The sequence below is a fragment of the Pelophylax lessonae genome (assembly GCF_965119305.1).
Source record: "Pelophylax lessonae genome assembly, chromosome: 7".
Lineage (NCBI taxonomy): Eukaryota > Metazoa > Chordata > Amphibia > Anura > Ranidae > Pelophylax > Pelophylax lessonae.
This window is the reverse complement of record NC_138774.1, coordinates 229,404,644-229,427,012: the sequence shown is the minus strand read 5'-3', so window position 1 is coordinate 229,427,012 and position 22,369 is coordinate 229,404,644. Positions and strand designations below refer to the sequence as shown.

Genomic DNA, 22,369 nt, shown 5'->3' with positions numbered 1-22,369 from the left:
GCTGCTTGCTAACACCAGGTCGTGGCCCCCCGGATTCCCTGGGAGAGCCAGGAACAGGTCCAGGACCAATAGCCGGTAGCAGGTAAACAGATCAGGATGAGACAGGAGGATAGTCAGGACGAGCCAAGGTCAGGGCGGGCAGCAGGTAATCAGAATCCAAAGACAAGCCGGGTCAGGTAAACAGGAACAGCGGATATAACAGGCACAGGATACAGGAGAGCTGAAGACAACACAGCAATCACCTAGAGTGACAACTGTGTTTAAATAGGCCGTTTTGGCGCCAATTTGGTAGTATCCAACTCTACCGAGGTAGCCTCGAACTCTACCGAGGTAGCCTCAAACTTCCACCAAGGTAGCCTCGAACTTCCACCAAGGCAGCCTCAAACTCTACCAAGGTAGCCACAGCTTCATCTCCCGTGGCTCCCCTATGACGGTACTCCACTCCCTTGCACACTGCTTGAACCCCCTCAGGAGTTAAAGAGGTTGTAAACCCTCTTGTATAACTTTTACCTATAGGTAAGCCTATATTAAGGCTTACCTATAGGTGCTATAAATATCTCCCAAACTTGCACCGTTTAGGAGATATTTACAGCGCAAACTGCCGATGACGTCATCGGCGCAGGCGCTCTGAGGGAACGGCCACCCGTGCCGTTCCTTCAGAGCTCAGTGCCGTGAACGGCGGCTCCCGCGCGCATGCGCGGGAGTGATGTAATCGCGCCTCCGGCCAATCAGATGGCCGGAGGACGCGAACCCGGAAGCGGGACGGCAGGACATGTCGCCGTCCTGTCGCTGAGTTGGCGGCACGGCGGGGGCTTCGTTTTAAGGGAAGTACTACATAATGAGCTAGTATGCGATGCATACTAGCTCATTATGCCTTTCTCTTTACAGGGCTTTTTTTTTCTCGTTTTTTTTTTTTTACTTTACTTCCTCTTTAAATGTATCCACTCTCTGGTACCCCCTTCGGGAACATAGGGTCTTCTAGATAAAGCATCTGCATCCAAATTTTCTTTTCCTGGCTGGTATTTCAGACTAAATTGAAACTCAGACAGGGCGGCCAACCAGTAGCATCCAACGTAGCAGTAGACAACAGATAAGTCAAGGGGTTATTATCCGTCTTCACCACAAAGGAAGCTCCTTATAAGTAATCTCGCAGCTCGTCGACTACTGTCCACTTAAGGGCCAAGAACTCCAGTTTGTGTATTGGATAATTATTTTCAGAAGGTGTAAGGCTACGGCTTACATAAGCCACGGGACGAAGCTTCCCAGCAGTTTCCTGATATAACACACCACCTTGACCGTCCCGGATAGCATCTACATGCAACTCATATGGCTTGGAAGGGTCAGCATAAGCCAGAACTGGTGCTTGTGTGAGACTTTCTTTCAAACGTTTAAAGGCTTGTTCACACTTCGAGGTCCACTGATCTTGAATGGGTTCATGTGGTCTTCTGGGCCCCATGGAACGTTGCTCCTTTAGACTTAACTGCAGAAATTCTTCACCTCCTTCCTTTTGTAGCAATTCATTCAAGGGTTTTGCTATCTGCACAAAGTTCTTCACAAACCTCCGATAAAAAGAACAGAACCCAAGAAAGGAACGCAGCTCAGTCACTGTCCTGGGTCTAGGCCAAGTAGTGACATCCTCCAGCTTCTGAGGATCAGTGGCCACTCCATCTGCTGAGACCGCATGCCCCAAGTAGGTGACCGTCGTCTGATAGAACTGTAATTTCTCTAAAGACAACTTCAACCCTTCTGCATGCAGCCTCTGGAAAACTTTCTCAAGTCGAGCTTCATGTTCCTCCAGCGTCTTGCCGAACACGATGATATCATTCAGATACACCAGGAAATCAATCAGGTTCATATCACAAACTGTATTCTCCATCAACCTCTGGAAAGTGGCAGGAGCAACCACCAGTCCCTGAGCATACAATCAAATTTGAAGAGTCCCAACGGGCTACTAAAAGCTGTCTTCTCTCAGTCATCTGGATGCAAGGGTATTTGATAATACCCACCCATCAAATTCAGCACACTGAACCACTTGGCTCCAGACAGGCATTGCAATGCATCTTTAATCTGAGGAGTTGTATACTGGTCAGGAATGATTCGCTGGTTCAGAGTCTGGTAGTCAATGCACATCCGAATGGTCCCATTTTTCTTCCTTACCACCACGATGGGGGAGGCATATGGGCTTCTAGACTCTCTGATGACTCCAGACTTCTTCAGTTTGGCTAATTGCTCCCGGAGATCCTCCAGATCACTCAAAGGTATCCGCCAAGCTCTCTCTCGAAAGGGCTTATCTTCACTCAACCAAATTCAGTGTTGAGCGCTTCAGGTTGACAGGTTGCCCAGTGACATTGCAAACACTGACTAAGACTCTTCCCCCTGTTCTCGAGAGCATCTTGGTGGGTAGTGGGTACTATCTAGTCCCGTATCTTCTCCCAGAAGATCTCCTTCCAACATCACAAATGTCCCAGGACAACTTGACAGTAGCCTTCGTACATGTTCTTTCTCCAGGCTGCAACTCACGCTCCCGAGTATCCAGTCGCCACAGTTTTCCCACCCCCTCAACTGGGGCCTTCTGTTCCTGAACCACCCGTTGAAAGGCTTTCCTTAACTGAGGGTGTTCTTTTTCAACAGCTAAACCCCTGATGGCTAATGGAGTTAGCAATCCTCACACCAGATCAGTATTAGTCCCTATCAGCAAGGAGTTCTATTTTGCCCCAGGAGGTCGGGGGCAGACCACTGCCAGCGTATCAAAAGCCTCTGTCTTTCGAGCCAAAGCTATCTAGATGGGTATGTATCCATCATATGGGAACTTCTGGGTACCGAGGCCTCAAATCCCCAACTTATACAAAGGAATGTGTTTCCAGTGTTTGTCATAAAAATCTCTGCACAGCAAAGTCACTTGATCCCCGGTGTCAAGTAAAACTTTGGTATAGATCCCCTCTACTTGCAACGAGACTACGGGGGGGAAGGTCCCACCAATCTCTTTGGCACACTTCCAGCTTAAATATCCACCATCTGGGTTGTAAACAGGCTCCTCTGCACTGTCGGAACTGATTCTTTGGTGAATCTTGGCGGGATTTTCACTGGTGTTCCCAGATTCAACCGCGATAATGAGGTCATCTCCACTCACTGCCCTGAGGTACTCCTGCCAGGGCATTTAACTGTCTGTACCTTGACTGATCTTATGGATGGTGTCCAGATCCTCTTTTTCTTCATTTGAGGAAAAGATACATTGACCCCCTGTGTCCTTCCCCCAAGCCCGGCTGACCCGTTCTCTTTACAAGGTGTAGGAGGAGGGGACCAAATAGAGGGCCCTGTCCTCCACTGCCTTTTTGAGGTTTTTATCATGCTGGAGCTCTGTTTAGTTTTGGGATGCTCAATTGGCTACTTCACTTAGGTCCCCTGAAGTTTTCTGCCTCCTTTGGGAAAAAGATATTCTGTAAGGCTTTCAGCACCTCTTACAATAGTTCGGGGCTAACCCCCCTCATGGGACATTTAGCTCTGAAATGCCCGACTTCTCCGCACTCAAAACAGCCTCTTTCTCTGAAAGGAAGGGGTCTTGATCCCCTAGGGCTGCTTCTTGGTTCTTGGATTTTTCCTTGCACTTCCATTAGTTGCATCAATGCCTGACACATTTGAGCTTGGACCTGCGCTACTTGAATTATCAATTCTGTTGAGTTCGAGTTGTCATCTGACTTTTTACTGTCTGAATTCTCCCTCCCGGCCTAGGTCCGACTTCTTACTGTCTGCATTCTCACACCGGCCTAGGTCCAGGTCCACTTCCCTCTCCTCATCTGAGAGACTAGGCTCCACATGGACAAGGAGGGCAGAAGCCTTCTTCCTCTTTCCGTCTCCCACCAATAGCTCTCTGGCCCCTTGACTCTTCTCTTCTAGCAAAGCTTCGTCTTCTCTCACTTCTCTCATAAATTCTGGGTAAATTGGGGTGGCTCGAGCTCCTTTCAATAACAACTTCAATACAATGGGGTGATTCGGACGGGCCCCTTGCAGCACTTTATCCAGTCGTGCTTGATCGGCATCCTTGGGGTCTATGCCCTTCTTCAAGATGATTTGATGTAACATCTTGTCCACCTGAGAGATATAATCAGACAATCTCTCCCCTCGCTGTTGGTGAGTAGGACTGAATTTGTATAGCAGGTCTGGAGTTCTCTCCACTCTTCCAAAAACAGCATACAAGGCATCAATATAGTCCATGGCTACACAATCCTTCTTGCCCATTCTCATATTTCGAATCACCTCAGCTGCTGGGTCCCTCCGGCTCTCACTAAGGTTTTTCATAGCCTCAGGCACACTCCACTCCTCTGCTGCCTGAGTGGCTTGACTCATCCAGCTTTCAAAATCCTCTTCTCCAGTGTGAGTCGGTAACTGGCCTGAAAAGAACCAAAGCCTTCTATAGCCTTGTCCTGCACTGTTGGAACCATTCTTTACCAGACTCTCGACTAATCGGCTCATGTCGGTGTAGAATGAGGCAGGAGGTACACCAGCCCCAGTGGAATCATTGCTCACTGGTCCAGTAATGCTGCCTCTTTCTCAAGTTGTGAGAACACTCGGGCCCTGACCCCTTTTATCAGGGTCACCTCCGCCTCTTGGAAGCACGCAAGTACATCTCTTTGCCACTCCAGTAGTACTTGCACAAAGTTCAGATCATAGTCTACCCTCACATCCAATAGGTAGGCCTTCTGGTCTGGCACTAACGTCCTCACCCACTGCCGGATCTCCTTCTCCGTGCATTTACTTCCTGGGACCTCCAGAACAGTGCTTTGCTCCAACTGAGCTCCTCTGGATCTTCCCCAGGCATTTTAAGCAGCCAAGTCCATCGCCTTTCCTGTCATTGGCTCGTGGCAGGGCTGATTAGGGACTGCAGCAGTGGAGAACATCCCAGACGAGCCCCCAAATGTAGCACTGCACCCTTGGGAGTTGCTGGTTAATGGGTGTTCTTCAGCACCACTGTGACTCTGTAAACCGTCCAGCCCACCTGACACTCTAGATTCAGACATTGCATGTACACCTTTAAGAATTACACTGACACAGTACAAATGAATTTTGACTTTTACTCAGCGAGTAAGCAAGTGAAATGATGTCAGTCAGCTGAATCCTTGCTTAAACCATCCGGGTTCAACCAGACTGACACAGAATACAACAGAAAGCAGCAAGTTATAATATCAGGGAACAGTATTGTAAAAAAATGTTCTATATCCTAGAAGTGTAATGAATATTTCCTAACACAATAAAATAATGAGGCAATACTCAAGTGACTAAAGGACTCTAGGCTAATTTATATTGTAAGTCCCCTTTTTAGCAATATGGAATAAACTAGAATGTGTCCACTTTAAGAACTACTGTTCATCAATGTCCCTCCCTTTAGCAAGGCCTTGCCATGCTCTTTACCGGCAGTTGGAGCTCATAGAAAATTTCCACAGTGGTTTTAAAATAGCAAGAGGATCAGATGTTATATTGTAATTCTAAGGAAGTTGATGTCTGTTTCAATGTCTGCAGTCAGTGTAAAGATGAGATGTTATATTTGCGGTCTGAACCAAGCATAGGTACCCTCTCTCCAACTTGGATGTCTGTCCGTGAGGGCCCCCTGGAACAGGCAATGCGATCTCCCATGCACCCGCATCTGGAGACAGGCTGCACTCTGTCACCTTAGGATGTCTGTCCGCCCTCCACTCTCTCTCTCTCTCCCCGTCAGCGATACTGCGAAGCATCCACAGTACAGTGACCAGCATCCGCTCAGCTAAGGCACAATTCCAATAACAACTATAAATCTGTATATTTATAATAGTAGCCCGATTCCAGCTACAAATCTAAGGCCTAAGAATTGTTCTTGCTTGGGGCTTCCTTGGTGGCTTTGTCCAGCCCTGTCAATTACAGTGCAGCGCTATGCAGAGATTTTTAGCTTTACCAGCCATGCACACTCCACACTTTGGCCTATACATTTCCTGACTTGCCTGATCCATCTAAATCAACCTAATTTACAGCTAATTACAAATTGATTTGCTCAACCCTACAAGCCACATGCTCTGTCCCAATATCTTTAGATAGTAAGCCAATAAGCACTATACCTGGCCAATGACACCAGCAGATGACACCACTCATCAATCAGGTGTTTGGGCAGTAGAATGCAAGGCCTAAGAATTTTTTCCGCATAGGGCTCCTTTGATGGCTTTGTCCAGCACTGGCAAGTACAGTGCAGCGCTATGCAGAGACTCTAGAGTCCTACCAGACCTACATACTCCACACTTGGACGAATACAATGCCCGACCCATCTAAATCTACCCTATTTGAAGCTAATTACATATCTATTTCCTCAACCTTACTAGTGACATGTGCTACCCCCCTATCTGTAGATGGTAAGCCAATGAACACAATGTTCATTGTGTTCATTCATTAAGACATGTAAAGCAAATATATTCTATTTCTGTTGTACTTCTTTATAATGATCTGCCTTCTCATTAAGATGTTTTTTTTTCATATTTGAGTCCTCACCCCGGAAGCTGTGCCTGTTTAGTTCTTGCAGATTATTATCATTAACTTTCAATTCCTGGAGAGATGAGGGGAGTAGTGGAAGAGCTGTCAGGTGGTTACCATCCAAATTAAGCCGTTTTAACTTGGTTAAATTCTGAAAGACAAGAATTGACAGTTTATGATGTAGTATTTGGCTGGAGGAGGTCATCAAAGCAGAGAAGACCTGCATTTCAACACTATGTAATAAACATGCCTGAAAATGTCATGTAAAAATATGATGAAAGAAAACTGCACACTCTAAGCAGCAAATCGCTTTGCAAGCCATCACTAACCACTATCGCTGCAGATACAGAGGAGAAATTCATCCCTAAGGTTCACAGAAGCACTAAAGGCTTAGTCTAGGGCAGCTTGGTTTTCCTGTCCCACTCCCAGAGACCCCTGTGTAATATTAGAGATTAGAAGGCTAGAAAACTGCCAAGGATAAGGTAGCAGAGTGAACTGAGCTGCTGAGAAAATGACATCAGTGCCTCTGCTGTGAACTTTGAGAATGCATTGCCGCACATTACCTGCAGTTACAGGGTAGAGTAAGGGATTAGTTCAAATCTAAGATAAGCAGGGCTTTTTTTCAGCCTGAACGCGGCGGAATGGCACCTATGACAGCCCTCTCCTCTCCAGCTTATTTCAACTTAAGAGTTACACTAGCGTTGCCAGGGCTGCTGCCCTCGAGTTCATCGGGTCCCAGTACTGCAACATACACCTGCCTGTGTCTCTGCCTCTACTCACAGCTGTAGCACGGAGCAGAGGAGAGCTAAAATTCCACCCCAGCTCTTCGATTGGCTAAAAAAAAAAAAAAAAAAAAGCCTGCGCATACCACGGAGCACTGGAGGTGGAAGAGGTGAGGGAGTTAAGTTGTGAATGAAAAAGGAGAGAGAGAGCTCTCCAGAGACTAGAAAGAGTGGTGGGGGTGGGGGGGATCGTGCAGGTTGGAATACTGTAAAAGTATGTGTTTGGAGGGGGATTCGTACAGAGAGGAGAGCTGGGGGGGTGGGGGCTGGGTGGCGAACTTTGAAAGTGTGTGGGGAATTTGAGCACAGAGAAGAACTGGGGGGGGGCATTGTAGAGAGAAGAACTGGGAAAGTTTATGTGTGGGGGGGAATTTATGCATAGAGGCAAGCAGTGAAAGTCGGGGGGATTTGTGCATGAAGAAGAGCTGGAAAAGGGGGAGGTTTTTTGCAGAAAGGAGAGCTGAAAAAGGGGGTGGATTTGTGCAGAGCGGAGAGCTGGGAAAGTTGGGGGGATTTGTGCAGAGCGGAGAGCTGGGAAAGTCGGGGGGATTTGTGCAGAGCGGAGAGCTGGGAAAGTCGGTTGAATTTGTGCAGAAAGGAGAGCTGGAAAAGGGGGAGGATTTGTGCAGAGTGGAGAGCTGGGAAAGTCGGGGGGATTTGTGCAGAGCAGAGAGCTGGGAAAATTGGTTGGATTTGTGCAGAAAGGAGAGCTGGAAAAGTCGGGGAATTTGTGCAGAGTGAAGAGCTGGGAAAGTCAGTTGGATATGTGCAGAAAGGAGAGCTGGAAAAAGGGGAGGATTTGCACGGAGCTTAGAGTTGGGAAAGTGGGGGGATTTGTGCAGAGCGGAGAGCTGGAAAAGTGGGGGGGGGGGATTTGTGCAGAGCAGAGAGCTGGGAAAGTCGGGGAGATTTGTGAAGAGCGGAGAGCTGGAAAAGGGGGGGGGATTTGTGTGTAGCATAGAGCTGGGAAAGTGGGGGGGGGGATTTGTGCAGAGTAGAGAGCTGGAAAAGTCTGGGGGAGTTTGTGCAGAGTGGAGAGCTGGAAAAGGGGGGGGGGACATGTACAACAAGGAAAGCTGGGTGGGGGGTGGTGGACAACTGTGAAAATGTTGGGAGAATTTGAGCACAGAGGAGAACTGGGGGGGGGGGGGCACTGTAGAGAAGAGAACTGGGAAAGTATATGTGTGTGGGGTATTTAGGCATAGAGGCGAGCTGGGAAAGTAGGGGGGGATTTGTGCAGAGCGTAGAGCTGGGAAAGTAGGGGGGGGATTTATGCAGAATGGAGAGCTGGGAAAGTGGGGGGGATTTGTGCAGAGAGGAGAGCTGGGGGAAATTTTAGCAGAAAGGACAGCTGGGGGTGGTAATTTGTGCAGAGAGGAGAACTGGGAAGGGGGGAGTTCTGTGCAAAGTGTGAGATGTGGAGGGAGGATGGGAGGGTAGGTTGTGCAAAATTAGAGCTGTGAAGGGTGGGGCAGGTTGTGCAGAGATGAGAGCTGTAGGGGAAGCTGGGGGTGCATTGGTGAAACTTGGGGGGGGGTGGCAAAAGGGAGAGCTGTGGCTTAGGGTTAGCTTTAGATTGTGGTTAGAGGGGTGCAGAGGTAAGATGTTGATGGGGGGGGGGCAAAGGTGAGTTGGGGGGGGTGCTAAGGTGAATCGTGGATAGGGGTGGAGCTGTGGACAGGGGAAAAAAGAGGTGAGCTGTGGATGGGGGACACAGAGGTAAGCAAAGAGATAAGCAGAGGTGATGATTTGATGGTTACTTTTGGGGGAAGACCAAGGACATTTTCTGGGGGACTGTAAAGCGTACAGAGTTACTGACCAAGAGTATGTAATGTATGTCACAGCTTGGAGGGTCCAGTGGTGAGAATTTTGTAACACCTTGTAGATTACATATTCAGAACTGCTATACTCTGTATGCTGTATTGTATGTTACATATTAAAGACCCCTGGATGGTACTCCTTAATAATGTAGTCTGCACAGTGCATTTTGCCTTACATACTCCTGAGCCCTGCACTCTGTATGCTGGACTGCATATTACATATGCCTTACAACTGCTCTCTGTGTGCTGGGCTCTATGTTACATATTCCTGACCCCTGCAATCTATACACAGGGCTATATGCTCCATATTTCTGAGAAAAAGGGACGCGGCGCGTTGAATGTAAGTACTATCCTGTTTGCAGTTTTGTTTTTTGTTTTTCTGCGTCTTGTGTAATACGCACTGCTCACAACTGCACAATACACACTCCTGAGCGCTGTGTGTTATGAAGTCCTGAGTCCTGTATTTTGTTACATATTCCTGAACCAAAACTTTTACTGTAGAGAAGAAAAACTAAAAGAAGAAGTGCAAAGTTTCGGAGCCATGCAGGACCCCTTTGTCAGGCACATGGCTGACGAAGGGGTCCTGCGTAGCTCTGAAACATTGGACTTATTCTGTTATGATGTGATCCCTCTACAATAAAAGTTTTGGACTACAATTGAAGATCCATGGTGTGCTGGCGAACATGTTTACTTATCTGTGATGTATCCAGTATCCAGCTGGTAAATGCTTCAGCACTCGTTACAGAGAAGTTTATAATCCAGGAAAGTGTGCAATGGGAATTTAGACAAGATTATTTCAAATCTTTTCAATGCTTGTTAAAAATATGTAAAGATTGGAATATCAATAGTATTTGAACTTTATAATAACAATCGGACACCTGTCAAATTCCAGACAATTGTTTTTAAAGTTACTCAGTTAAAGCCTAAGAATAGTAAAAAGAAAACAATCAGCACAAGGGACATTACTTAAAGGGGTATTAAAGGTTCGGCTTTTTAACCACTTGCCAACCGCATAACGATGTTATATGGTGGCAAAGTGGCTCTCCTGTGCCGGAACACGTACCTAGTACCTGGGTAGGGGACGCGCCGGATGTGCTGTGATTAGACACAGCACAAGCTGATCAGCGGGTGCTGGCCAATGGATATCTGACAGACAAAACAGAGCTCTGCATATGTAAACAATGCAGAGCTCTTGTCCTGTCGGCGGGGTTGTGCTGGAATACCAGCACATCAGTTTGTGTGTGTACTTTGTGCTGCTTTCATTAACACTGGTTAGGCACACATTTAACCCTTTGATCGCCATAGATGTTAACGCCTTCCCAGCCATTGTCATTAGTACAGTGACAGTTCATATTTTTAGCACTGATCACTAAATTATTGTCACTGGTTCCCACAAAGTGTCAGTGTCAGACTGCCTGCCATATTATCGCAGTTGAGCTATAAGTCCCTGATCGCCGCCATTACTAATATAAAAAAATAAAAATTCCGGTATATATCCCATAGTTTTGTAGACACTATAACATTCGCGTAAACCAATCAATATACGCTTATTGGGACCAAAAATAGGTAGCAGAATACATATTGGCCTAAATTAATGAAGAAATTTGATTTCTAAAATGGAATTATTTGATATGTTTTATAGCAGAAAGTAAATAATATTGTTTGTTTTTCAAATTTTCTGGTCTTTTTTCATTTATTGCGCAAAAAATAGAAAAACCCAGTGGTGATCAAATACCAAAAGAAAGCTCTATTTGTGGGCAAAACATTATATAATTTTTTTTTTGTATAGCATTGCATGACTGTGCAATTGTCAGTTAAAGTAACGCAGTGCCAAAAAGCAAAAAATAGCCTGGTCATTAATAAATCTTCAAGAGGTAAAGTGGTTAAAAAAATAAAAAACAAACATGTTAAACCCCCTTTTCCTGACAGTTGTTGTTTACAATTAAAATCTGTATTTTTTGCTAAAAAATTAATTAGAACCTCCAAACTTTATATATTTATTTTTAGCAGAGACCTTAGAGAATAAAATGGAGATTGTTGCAATATTTTATGTCATACCGTATTGGTGCAGCCGTCTTACAAACGCAATTGTAAAACGCAAAAAGGAAACAGGAAAGTTAGCCCAATTTTTTTTGTGTAATGTGAAAGATGATGTTACGTTGAGTAAATAGATGCCTAACATGTCATGCTTTAAAATTGCATACGCTCGTGGAATGGCCACGAACTACTGTACTTAAAAATCTCCATAGGCAACACTTTAAAAAAATTTACAGGTTACCTGTTTAGAGTTACAGAGGATGTCTAAAGCTAGAATTTTTGCTTTCACTCGAACAATTGCAGGGATACCTCACATGTGTGATTTGAACACTGTTTACATATGTGGGCGCAACTTACATATGCGTTCGCTTCTGTGGGAAATTTTAGCGTGGTGGGGTCCTTTAATTTTTTTTTTTATTATTAATTTTACTTTGTTTTTAAACTGTCACTTTAAAAAAATGTTTGATCGCTTTTATTCCTATTACAAGGAATGGAAACATTCCTTGTAAAATAAATAAATATGACAGGGCCTCTTTATTGTGAGATCTGGGGTCAAAAGGACCTCAGATCACACATTTACACTTCAAAGCAAAAAAAAAAAAAAGGTAATATTGCCTTTAAGAGATTTAAAAAATCATCCCTTTAAGGCCGGAATGCGGAAGTGACGTCGGAAGTAGCTCTGTTCCTCCAAGGCCATAGAGCTGAGTGGGGGCTATCTCGCCCTCACTTGGCTTCCTGCCCAGCCATGGGGAGGATCGGATCAGCTCCGGGCTAACTGAACAGTACGGCAGTCCAGAGACGACCTGGAAGCGGGGAAGAGGGGCACCTCTCCCGCTGCCTTTAAAAATGATCCCGGTGGCTAATCCGCCACCGGGATCACTTTTATATGAAAGCGAAGCGACCACTATATAAAAAAAATACTGGGGTTATGGCATCTAGCTGCTGCCATACCCATGGTATTTTACATCAAACTAATGTAGCACTGCCCCCTTGAGTGCTGCTGAACCTGGGTTACCGGTAGCAACTGCATGCAGAATCTTAACACTTTATTTTCTGGCTCATTCAATGAACAGTCTAGGGGTTGTTATTTTTGTTGTTTTATTTTATATGGGGATGGGAGAAGGGATGAGTGGGATACTCCAAAACTTGAACTATTCACAATGCTGAGGACTTCTGTCTGAGAATGCGGCAAGGTCGCAGCTTCATCCTGCCACTAGATGAATCTGAGGTAACGTTCTTGAGCACTTATATTGAGGGTACTCGCCTAGCACCCCCTTTCTATCCATCAGCTGACACCCGTCCTCTGACTACTCTACTCCGGAGTGGCCCCCTTCCTGGTCAGGCCCTTAGACATGATCCCCTGTACTCATGATACCATTTTTTAGGTTCTCCAGTGTCTCAACTCCTGCTAGTCAGCTCTTCTGGACCTCTAAGTTCAGCTCCTGACTTCTGGCTCACCAGGTCGACTGCCTGTGACCATACACCAACCATTGCAGAAGAGGAGGCAGCTGCCACCCTCTTTCCGGGACTATGCTCACCAGCCAAAGACCCTGAGCATATGTGCTCCTGGCTTTTATACTACACCCCACAATGCACCGAGACAACCAGTCTATGCCAATCACTGGGGCTGTAACAAAGCCTGTGTACTCATTGGCCAGGTTTTCTCCACTGTCCAATGTGCCTCCCCATTGGACCAGTGGGGACACTCCCCCAGACCACATGAATAACACACTGAGCACATTGAGCAGACCTAACTCACAGATCCTGCTCCCTGTTAAGCAGAGAGCAATATAGAATTTACCTGCCTCTCCTCTGATAGGCGGACAGAGCCAAAAACTATACTCACTCTCTAGCACCTACCCAGGAGGGTGCTACACTAATGACGTAAATATACAGTGGGTTGTCGGGAAGTGGATACTTGCCTGCTCTGTGCAGTGGTTTTGCACAAAGCAGCCCCAATCCTCTCTTTCTTGGGCCCCCTGCTGGCATTCCTGCCCCCCCCCCCTTAACCAATGTCCCCCAATACAAAGCCTTTTGCTATGTGGGCACTGGTGCGTGCTCAGTCCCGAGCCCTGCTCTATGCGTCCATAAGACACATAGAGCCGTGGCTTGGCCCTGCCCCCTGCTCTCTCCTATGATTGATGTGTGCCAATGGCTTCTGCTGCTGTCTCAGCCAATGAGGAGAGAGAGTCCCGGAACAGCCGAGGCTCTTGTGCACATCACTGGATCGAGAGGGAGCTCAGGTGAGTATTTGGGGCTGTGGGGGGAGCAGTACACAGAAGATTTCTTATATTTTCTATCATGCATTAGAATGTATGAAGGTAAAAAAACTTTCAGCCTTTACAACCACTTTAAAGTTTCACTAAACCTACATCATAAAAAACAGTTCATACTCACTCAGTCACTATAGGATTTGTTTTCTATATTTTACAAAAAGAAAAAAAAAAACCTATGTGTGTATATGTATATGTATATATATATATATATATATATATATATGTATGTATCTCCCCCTTGTATTTTCTACCCTGAGCATTTCCTCACTATCACATCTGAGCAGCCAATGTGGGTGTATACACAGTGGTAAACGACAGTCCACTCCCTCCCTCCCTCCCTCCTCTTCTGTGCCCACTAACCAGCTAATCAGAATAGGGGTGGGTATACTACATCTTGATTGATGGAGGCTTCACCTCCCTGTTATTCTAAGACACAGACTGGAGGGGTGTGAAACAGCCATGTTATTACCAAAAAAATAATAAAGATTTGATTTCAAATACATATTTGTATGACAATTTAAAACCGTTTATTGATATTAATTGTTTATTTTAACTCTGTATTCCAAAAGCAGTTGTTTTTTTTTTTTTTTTGGGATATGTCACCAGCAGCAGAGGACTAGAAGCTCCTCCTGCTACAGTTTCCCTGCAGACAGGCTGGGAAAGAGCTGGGTCATGTGACAGCTGTTATTGATTAGGAAAAAACCTACTTGGATGTTTTTGTTTTGTTTTTTAAATAAATTATCAGTACAGTGCTATCATCCATATACAGAAAGAAAAGGGATAATGTAAACTAAACTGTGTGATCAGTATCACTTTAATGTCAATGTCATGTGTTCCTTATGCAGCTGGCTCCTGGTTTTGCTGAGATCTTCCTCCTCCAACCTCCCTGCCCCCACTGCCACAATCGTCTGATGTCACCAGGGTTAATAGAACTGAGGGACCTGTGCTAGGCATATCAGGAGTACCCGACTATGCCTGCCCCTTTTGCCCACCTACCCCCATTCAAAGAAGCCATACTATAGCTTTTATGAGAGAAAACCTATTTATGAATGTAGGAGGCTGACCTTTCATCTGTCCTCCATTCATAGATTGTTTTTTGTTCATAGAAAGTTAACTCCCACATTGCATTGATATTAAAAATGTTCTTTGTCCTGGTTTTTATTTTTGACTACATTTTAAAAACAGATCAGGGACAGTGACTGAACCAAATGCAGAAAAAAAAAATGGTTTATTAAAAAGATACTTTAAAATAGTAAAGATGACCAGGTAAAAGTAGTGCTGTGTGCAAGGTTAGTAACATGGTGGAGGTGAGGTGGTGCACTGGGTAACATTGGCCACGGGGGTGATATTGGAGGTTAGGCCACAGAGCCATGGAAGGTGCATATATTAACTACATAAGGACCGCCCACCGTACATAAACTGCGGCAGCGCGGCACTTAAGGGCAAAATTACGTACATGTACTTGTTTTTGCTTTGGGGCTCTAGGGCGCACGTGTGCGCCGCCGCCAGAGCCGCACTCCTGCTGTGATTAGACACAGCAGAAGCCAGTCTGCGGGATCGGTGGCCGCGATCGCTGCCCGCCTCCCATGATTGTCAAGGAGACTGACAGAACGGCTGTCTGCCTGTGTAAACAAGGCAGACGGCTGCTCTGTCAGACAGGAAGGGAGAAATTGTGTGTACCTAGTAATCAGGAACACAATCTCTCTTTTACTGCAGTCAGTCCATCCCCCCACAGTTAGAAAACCTACCTTTGGAGCACACTTAACTCCTTGATTGCCCCCGATGTTAACCCCTTCCCTGCCAGTGTCATTTATACAGTAACAGTGCATATTATTTAGAGTCAGATTTGTCCGTCGCAATGTCGCAGTCCCGCTTAATAAGAAAAAAAAAAAACGCTGATTGCCACCATTACTAATAGGAAAAAAAAAAAAAGTCCATAAATCTATTCCATAGTTTGTAAACTATAACTTTTGCGCAATCTAATTAATATACGCTTTTTGTGATTTTTTTTTTTTTTTTTACCAAAAATATGTAACAGAATTCAAATTGGCCTAAACTGATGAAGAAATTGTCAGTCTTTTTTTGTTTATAGCGCTAAAAATAAATTGCAGAGGTGATCAAATACCATCAAAAGAAAGCTCTATTTGTGGAGAAAAAAAGCACATCAATTTTATTTGGGTACAGCATTGCACGACCGCGCAATTGTCAGTTAAAGCAACGCAGTGCCGTATCGCAAAAAATGGTCTGGTCATTAAGGGGGAAAACCTTCCAGGGCTGAAGTGAAGCTCTGTTGCTGAAAAAAATGATCCGCCCAATTAATTGGAAGTAAGTAGTAAGCTCTAGTAGAACTTTGTTTAATTTTAGGTATAACAGGTATTTTTGCCAGAGAAGATTTACCTTCACTTCCTGTATAGCCAAAACAGAAAGTGAGAGGAAATCCCTGCAACTTAAGGGAATCCCTCCAGGTCACCAGAACTAGTGTCTCCATTGGAGGATTTCCCCTCGATTACTGTTCTGGAAACGATCCAAAATTTGGGATTTTATTTTACTTTCACTTTCATTGATAATGGTAAACAGGACAAATAGAGAGGTTTAATCTCCCTAACGGGGGCACAGACAGCAATAACAACTGGCAGGTGTTCTAATCCATCTCCATCCAAAACTACAAAAACACGTTTGTCGAAGATTGTGCAGTTGAGCTGCCCATGGCAGATTTGAGTATGTGTGATTTTCAACCATAAAAAAATGTTCTAATATCAAATAAAAGGTAATTTAAAATAAATTCAGTTACACATTTTCAATAGGAGATTCGCTCAAGAAATGTCCAATTGTAGTCAACCCTTCAGAATTAGAAATATATGGTATAAGGTTGAAAGTATAACTAAAGGCAAAACCTTTGTTGGTTATCTAAAGGAGACTCATATATACCCTTTACAACAGCTTGACAACCATGTTCGAACATTTATTGTTGCCCTTTAAGCATTATCCAAAGAATTTCCCTGTCAAACTGTATTTTTCTTTTTACATTTTTTTTGCATTGGTACATAGCCTTCAGGGCAGTACCCAACTCTCCATGCCCTTTGACAATGACAGTCATTTGCCTATTAGCTTTGAAAATGGCTTTGTTTGCAAACAGAACAAAGCTGACTGGACAATGTCATTTAGCAGCAAATAGTATTTTTTCTAAATGTCAATTTCGCTTTATTTTGCTTTAGTACATTCTATAGGTGTGCCACTTCACAGACATGGTTAGGGCAAGCGTGTTATTTTAAGGAATTGTGCATTTTTGATGCTTTCATTTAAGCCTTTAAAAGCTGCTTGCAGTTGAATGTTTTTTTTTTTTCATCCCCCTTGCAGTACCAAGATCCAGTTTATAATTTGTGGATTTTTGGCTATGTTTTCCAACTATGCCTGTAAATCAAACCTAAGGAGATTCATCCATCACTACAGAGGGGACTAATTGTTTATTTCAGCCACTCCACCCCCAGACTTGGCATGAAGTCTGATCCTGTTATTGTAATACCAAGGCGCAGATAGGGGATTCAAGTAATTTCCTCATTCAGCCTGTGGGACTGAACAAGAGAAATCTACAAGTCTATGGTTAGATATTGTCAACAAGTCTAGAATTCATCTTCAAACTGCAGCCTTTGCTTGCATCTATCAACAATTGGGCATAATTCATGCCACTAACACCAACAGTGGGACACTGTTGCTTACACTGACACCAACGATGGGGCATTATTCCTCTCACTGACACCAATGATGGCGCACTATTCCTTTCACTGACACCAGTGATGGGGCACTATTTATTTTACTGACACCAATGATGGCGCACTTTTCCTTCCACTGACACCAATGATGGGGCACTATTCCTCCCACTGACACCAATGATGGGCACTATTCCTTCCACTGACACCAACAATGGGGCATTATTCCTTCCAGTGACATCAACAATGAGGCAATATTCCTCCCCCTGATAACAAAGATGAGGCATTGTTGATTCCAGCTAATAATAGGGCATTTTCTACCACCTATCACAATCTGGCCCCCTCCCTAAAGTCTAAAGGACAGTAAACTGGCCCTATGTATAGAAGCTTGGAGAATCCTGGTCTAACCTGTACACTGGGGTATAAGGGGCAGAGTAAGACAGCTGGCTTAGGAGGACAGAAAGTGAAGATCAGAGACTGTTGCACACAGCTACAATAGATAACCCCTGATGCCCTGCATGGGCTGGCAATAGGGAAAATGCAAGTGATTTAAAATATAAATCCTTGGAAATAATAAATACATTTCACAACATAATTGGGCATAAGAACTAATAATATACAGTATCTCACAAAAGTTAGTACACCCCTCACGTTTTTGTAAATATTTTATTATATCTTTTCACGTGACAACACTGAAGAAATGACAATTTGCTACAATGTAAAGTAGTGAGTGTACAACTTGTATAACAGTGTAAATTTGCTGTCCCCTCAAAATAACTCCACACACACCCGTTAATGTCTAAATCGCTGGCAACAAAATGGAAAATTGTTTCAAATACTTACCGTAATTTTCCTTTCCTGACGCCAATACATGGCAGCATACACATGATATAGCTCCGCCCCTATATCCACCCACAGGACCTGTTTAAATCTATAAAAGTTTGACTGAGAGCAACCTCCCCATTCTTCGTAAAAAGCATAAAGATCAAGAGGGAGGGTCCGTATGCTGCCATGTATTGGCGTCAGGAAAGGAAAATTACGGTAAGTATTTGATACAATTTTCCATTTTCCTGACGCCAACATGGCAGCATACACATGATAACTAATGAGCTTCTGAGAGGGAGGGTTTTAATGTTGCAAACTCAGTCTTTATTTTAACATGTAGACAAAGATGCCTGAATAGTTCTTCCCCCGAACTCCACCGTAGTGAGAGCTGCTAAACCCACTCTAATGTTTTCAGAAACGTATGGCGGGAAGACCAGCTGGCTGCTCTGCACACTGTCTCCAGAGCCACCCCTGCACGTGCTGCCCAGGATGATGACACTGCTCTGGTCGAGTGAGCCCTCACCACCCCCGGGGAATCCTTCCCAATCGCTCTAAATGCATTTTGAATGGTTTTGACTATCCATACTGATATTGTTCTGGCTGAGGCATCCTTCCCCTTCATTTTCCCGGAAGGAATGATGAAAAGCCTCTCAGATGGTTTGAAGGCAGCCGTTGCCTGTAGATAGGCCTTTAGGATCCTGGGGATGTCCAGTTTCTGAAGGATTAGCCTCTGACCCCTCTGGAAATCCCGGGAGTACCCATTCATTATTAAGATGAAATATTGAAGCAACTTTAGGCACGAAGTGATCCAGTGATCTTAGTACCACTCTATCCGGAAAGAAAGTTGTATACGGGACAGTAGCACCCAGGGTCTGGAGCTCTGACACTCTCCCACCCAAAGTTATGGCAATTAGGAAGGCAGTTTTCAGGGTGATATTCCCTAATGAACAGTCCTACGTTGGAGCAAATGGGGGTTGTGTCAGGAAATTTAGGACTACCACCAGGTCCCATTGGGGAAACCTATTCCTCTTCGGAGGACGAAGCCTAAGAACTGCGCTCATGAACCATTCCACTAGCGGATTTGCTGACCATTTTTTCTGCGTAAAGGCCGAGATGGCCGAAATTTGAACCTTCAGAGAGCTTAGGCTTAACCCTAGATCTAGCCCCGTTTGCAGAAAAGAAAGGATCTACGAAAGATTGGGGTTACTTGGTTCAAACTGCCGGTTGGTCGCAAAGCTTGCGAACTTCTCCCATATTCTGCTGAATATGGTATTCTTCATGGAGCTTTGCAGTGTACGTATGACCTCTGGTGAACATCCTAGGTCTTGTAAACCTTGCCTTTCAACCTCCAGGCCGCTAGGGTCAGCCAAGATGGATTCGGGTGTAGGATGTCTCCTTGCACCAGGAGAAGCGGGGTTTCTGGCAGCATGACCGGAGGATATATGCTCAGATCCATTGCCAGGGAAAACCATGGTCTGCGTGGCCAGTATGGAAGTATCGCAATTACTTCCAGATTCTCTGCCAGTAGCCTCCTCAGAAACCTCAGTATTAGTGAGACTGGAGGAAAGGCGTAGGCCAGTTGTGCCCTCCACACGTGTCAAGGCGTCGGTCCCCTCCGCCATTGGGTGAGGGTAGCGCGAGAGGAAGCGGGTTACCTTTTAGTTGGTTGAGGAAGCAAAGAGATCCACTTGCGGGAGCCCTCACTGGAGGACAATCTGCCCGAACACTTCCGGGTGAAGAGCCCATTCATTGGGGTTCCTGAACTGCCTCGAGAGAATGTCCGCTTCCATGTTTTGCTTGCCTGGCAGATATCTTGCCCTTAGATCTGCCAGGTGTTGTTGTGCCAATGTCATTATTGGTTCTACCTCTGCTAGGAGAGAACGACTGTGTGTTCCTCCTTGCCTTTGTACATATGCCACTGCTGCTGTATTGTCCATGCGTATTAGGACTTGACGCCCACGTATGTAGGGTAGTAGGGTGGTTAGAGCCATAAAGGCTGCCGGAGCTCCAGGACGTTGGAAACTAGGCCCTGTGTCGGGAATTCCCATCTGCTCTGAGTCTTGTGTGTTTCGCAGGTAGCTCCCCACCCTGCTGCGTTTGCATCCGTAGTGACCGCGATCCAATCTTGTGGACCCAACGGCCGGTGTCCCAATAAAGTGTCTTGGCGTGTCCACCACCAAAGACTTTGGCTCATTTGGAAGCTGACCCTGATGGGTTGAGCTAGTCTCAGTTTTCTCCACTGCGCTAGGAAGCCCAGCTGGAAGATTCTGAGTCTCTGATGTGCCCATGGAAGCATCGGAATACAGGACGCCCTGGTCCCTAACAGGCTCATACATTGGGCTGCTGACATCATCGATATTGTTAGGGTCTGCTGTATCTTTTTCCCTTATCTTGGGGAATTTTTGTAAAGGTAAAAAGACTGTGGCCTCTTGGGTATTAAATTGGGCTCCCAGGTAGACCATATTCCACGTAGGTTCCAGCTGGCTTTTCTGTAGGTTTACTATCCAGCCGGATGTCCTTAGGGTGGCCAAAGGAAGTCTCTTTGCTGTAGTAAGAGGTCTAAATTTTGGGCTATAAGAATAATATTGTCCAAAAAATGGTGGACCCTGAGCCCCTTCTCTCTGAGGGGGGCCAAGACTGCAATTAGTACCTTGGTAAAGGTTCGCGGGGACATTGACAGCCCAAAGGGGAGGCAGACAAATTGAAAGTGGTCTTCCCCGAACGCGAACCTGAGGAACTTTTGATATGCTTTGTGTATTGGGACGTGCAGAGTGCAGATATGCGTCCTGTAGACCCACTGAGATCATCCAGTCCCTTGGCTGGATTATTTAAAATTATCGTGTTGAGGGACTTCATTTTGAACCTCTCCAACCTGATGAACTGGTTCAACCTCTTGAGGTCCATTTCTGGCCTGAAACCTCCTGTTTTTTTTTTTGTCTGGACCAGGAACAGAGGCGAGTAGAACCCTGTAAACCTCTGATAGGCAGGAACTGCTACGATCGCCTCCTGATCCAGCAGGATATTGATATACTCCTGCAGTGCTGACATTTTTGAGGGAGACTGATATCTTGGTGCGGGTAAAGGAATACTCGGGGGGTGCTGCTTGAATGGGCAATAGTGGCCCTGCCAAACTGTGGACTGCACCCGCCGGTCCTGACAATGATCCTGCCAGATTTGGGCAAATCTGCACAATCGCGCCCCGACCATTTCCCTCTGGACTGGTTTGGCGTCAAAAGGGTTTCTGGGAGGCAGGGGGATTTGTAGGGGCCTTGTTTCTTTGATTTCTCAAGAAGGTGGAGTGAGTGCCTCTCCAGTTCCTTCCGGAGTCTCTGTTGTACTGAGAGTTCCCGTATGCCCGGAAATAATTCGGTATCACTCTGGAGGGTCGTCCCCTCTGTCTCCTGGTTTTTCTGTCTTGGGGCAGAAGACCTGACCTTCCGCCCGTGACTCTGGAGATGGCCGTCTCCAATTTTGGCTAAATAAGGCTTTCCCGTCGAAGGGAAGCTTGCAGCAATTTTGCTTCGATGAAGGGTCTGCCGCCCAGGGTTTTAGCCATTGGGCCCTCCTGACTGTTACCGAGCTGAGCATTGCTCTGGCGGACCACCTAATAATGTCTATCTCTGCTGCCCCTTTGAATATCGAATCATTGGGAGAAGTTGAATGGACTTTAAAGGCACAAATAAGGGTGAAGTAAAAAACGTCTTTATTGATTGGCTTCCCCTTTGAAGTCTGCGGAAAGTTTAATTTCATCCAGAGCTTTAATGATCTGGTCTTTCGGCAGTTGGCTATTGATGGCGCATTCCAAATTCTGCGTCCATACTCTTATGGTGCTTGCCACAGATGTTAATGCTGGTTTACAGGCGCTACCTGCTGCAAGGTAGGCTCCTTTTAAGTCAGCGTCGATACGCCTGTCTGGAACATACCTGAAGGAGGAGGAATCCTCCATTGGGAGGGTTACATTTTTGGCCAGTCTGGTGACTGCCGCGTCCACCACAGGTGGATTGGATAATGACGCCCCTTCTTCTTCTGTGAGGGGGTATAGCTTCTGGAGTCTACTGGAAGAAGCGGATCTTCTCCCATTCTTCCTGAAACAAACCTCTTATTTCTGCCTCAAGAGGGAAGGTATCGACCTGCTTTTGCAGCCTGGGGTAGTAAGTCTTCCCCATCTTTTGGGGGGGGGTTCCGGGTCCTCCCATTCCAGTGCCGCCTTTACGGCTTTTATAAATAGGGAAAACATGAAAAATTTGAATCCGGAGTCCTCTTCCGAGGAGGCCTGGATGGTAGGCTCATGAGCCATTATGGGGGCCGTGACTTGCCCACCTGCCATTGGTTGCGTCAGGCGCCCCGAAAATTCCGCCAGTGAGTCTTGAACTACCCTTTTCAGCAGGGTTGAGACTTGCTGGCTTTCAAGCTCCTGGTCTCTGGCTAGCTGT

The 22,369-nt window shown here is 45.6% G+C and overlaps 1 protein-coding gene across 1 annotated transcript in view; it reads right to left on the bottom strand.

Moving 5' to 3' along the window:
* Positions 1–22,369, bottom strand: part of ECM2 (extracellular matrix protein 2) — a 193,122-nt gene that overhangs the window by 89,428 nt on the left and 81,325 nt on the right. Inside the window, exon 6 of the mRNA XM_082263026.1 lies at positions 6,508–6,640. Coding sequence (XP_082119152.1) covers positions 6,508–6,640 — 133 coding nt within the window. The remainder of the gene's footprint in view (positions 1–6,507; positions 6,641–22,369) is intronic.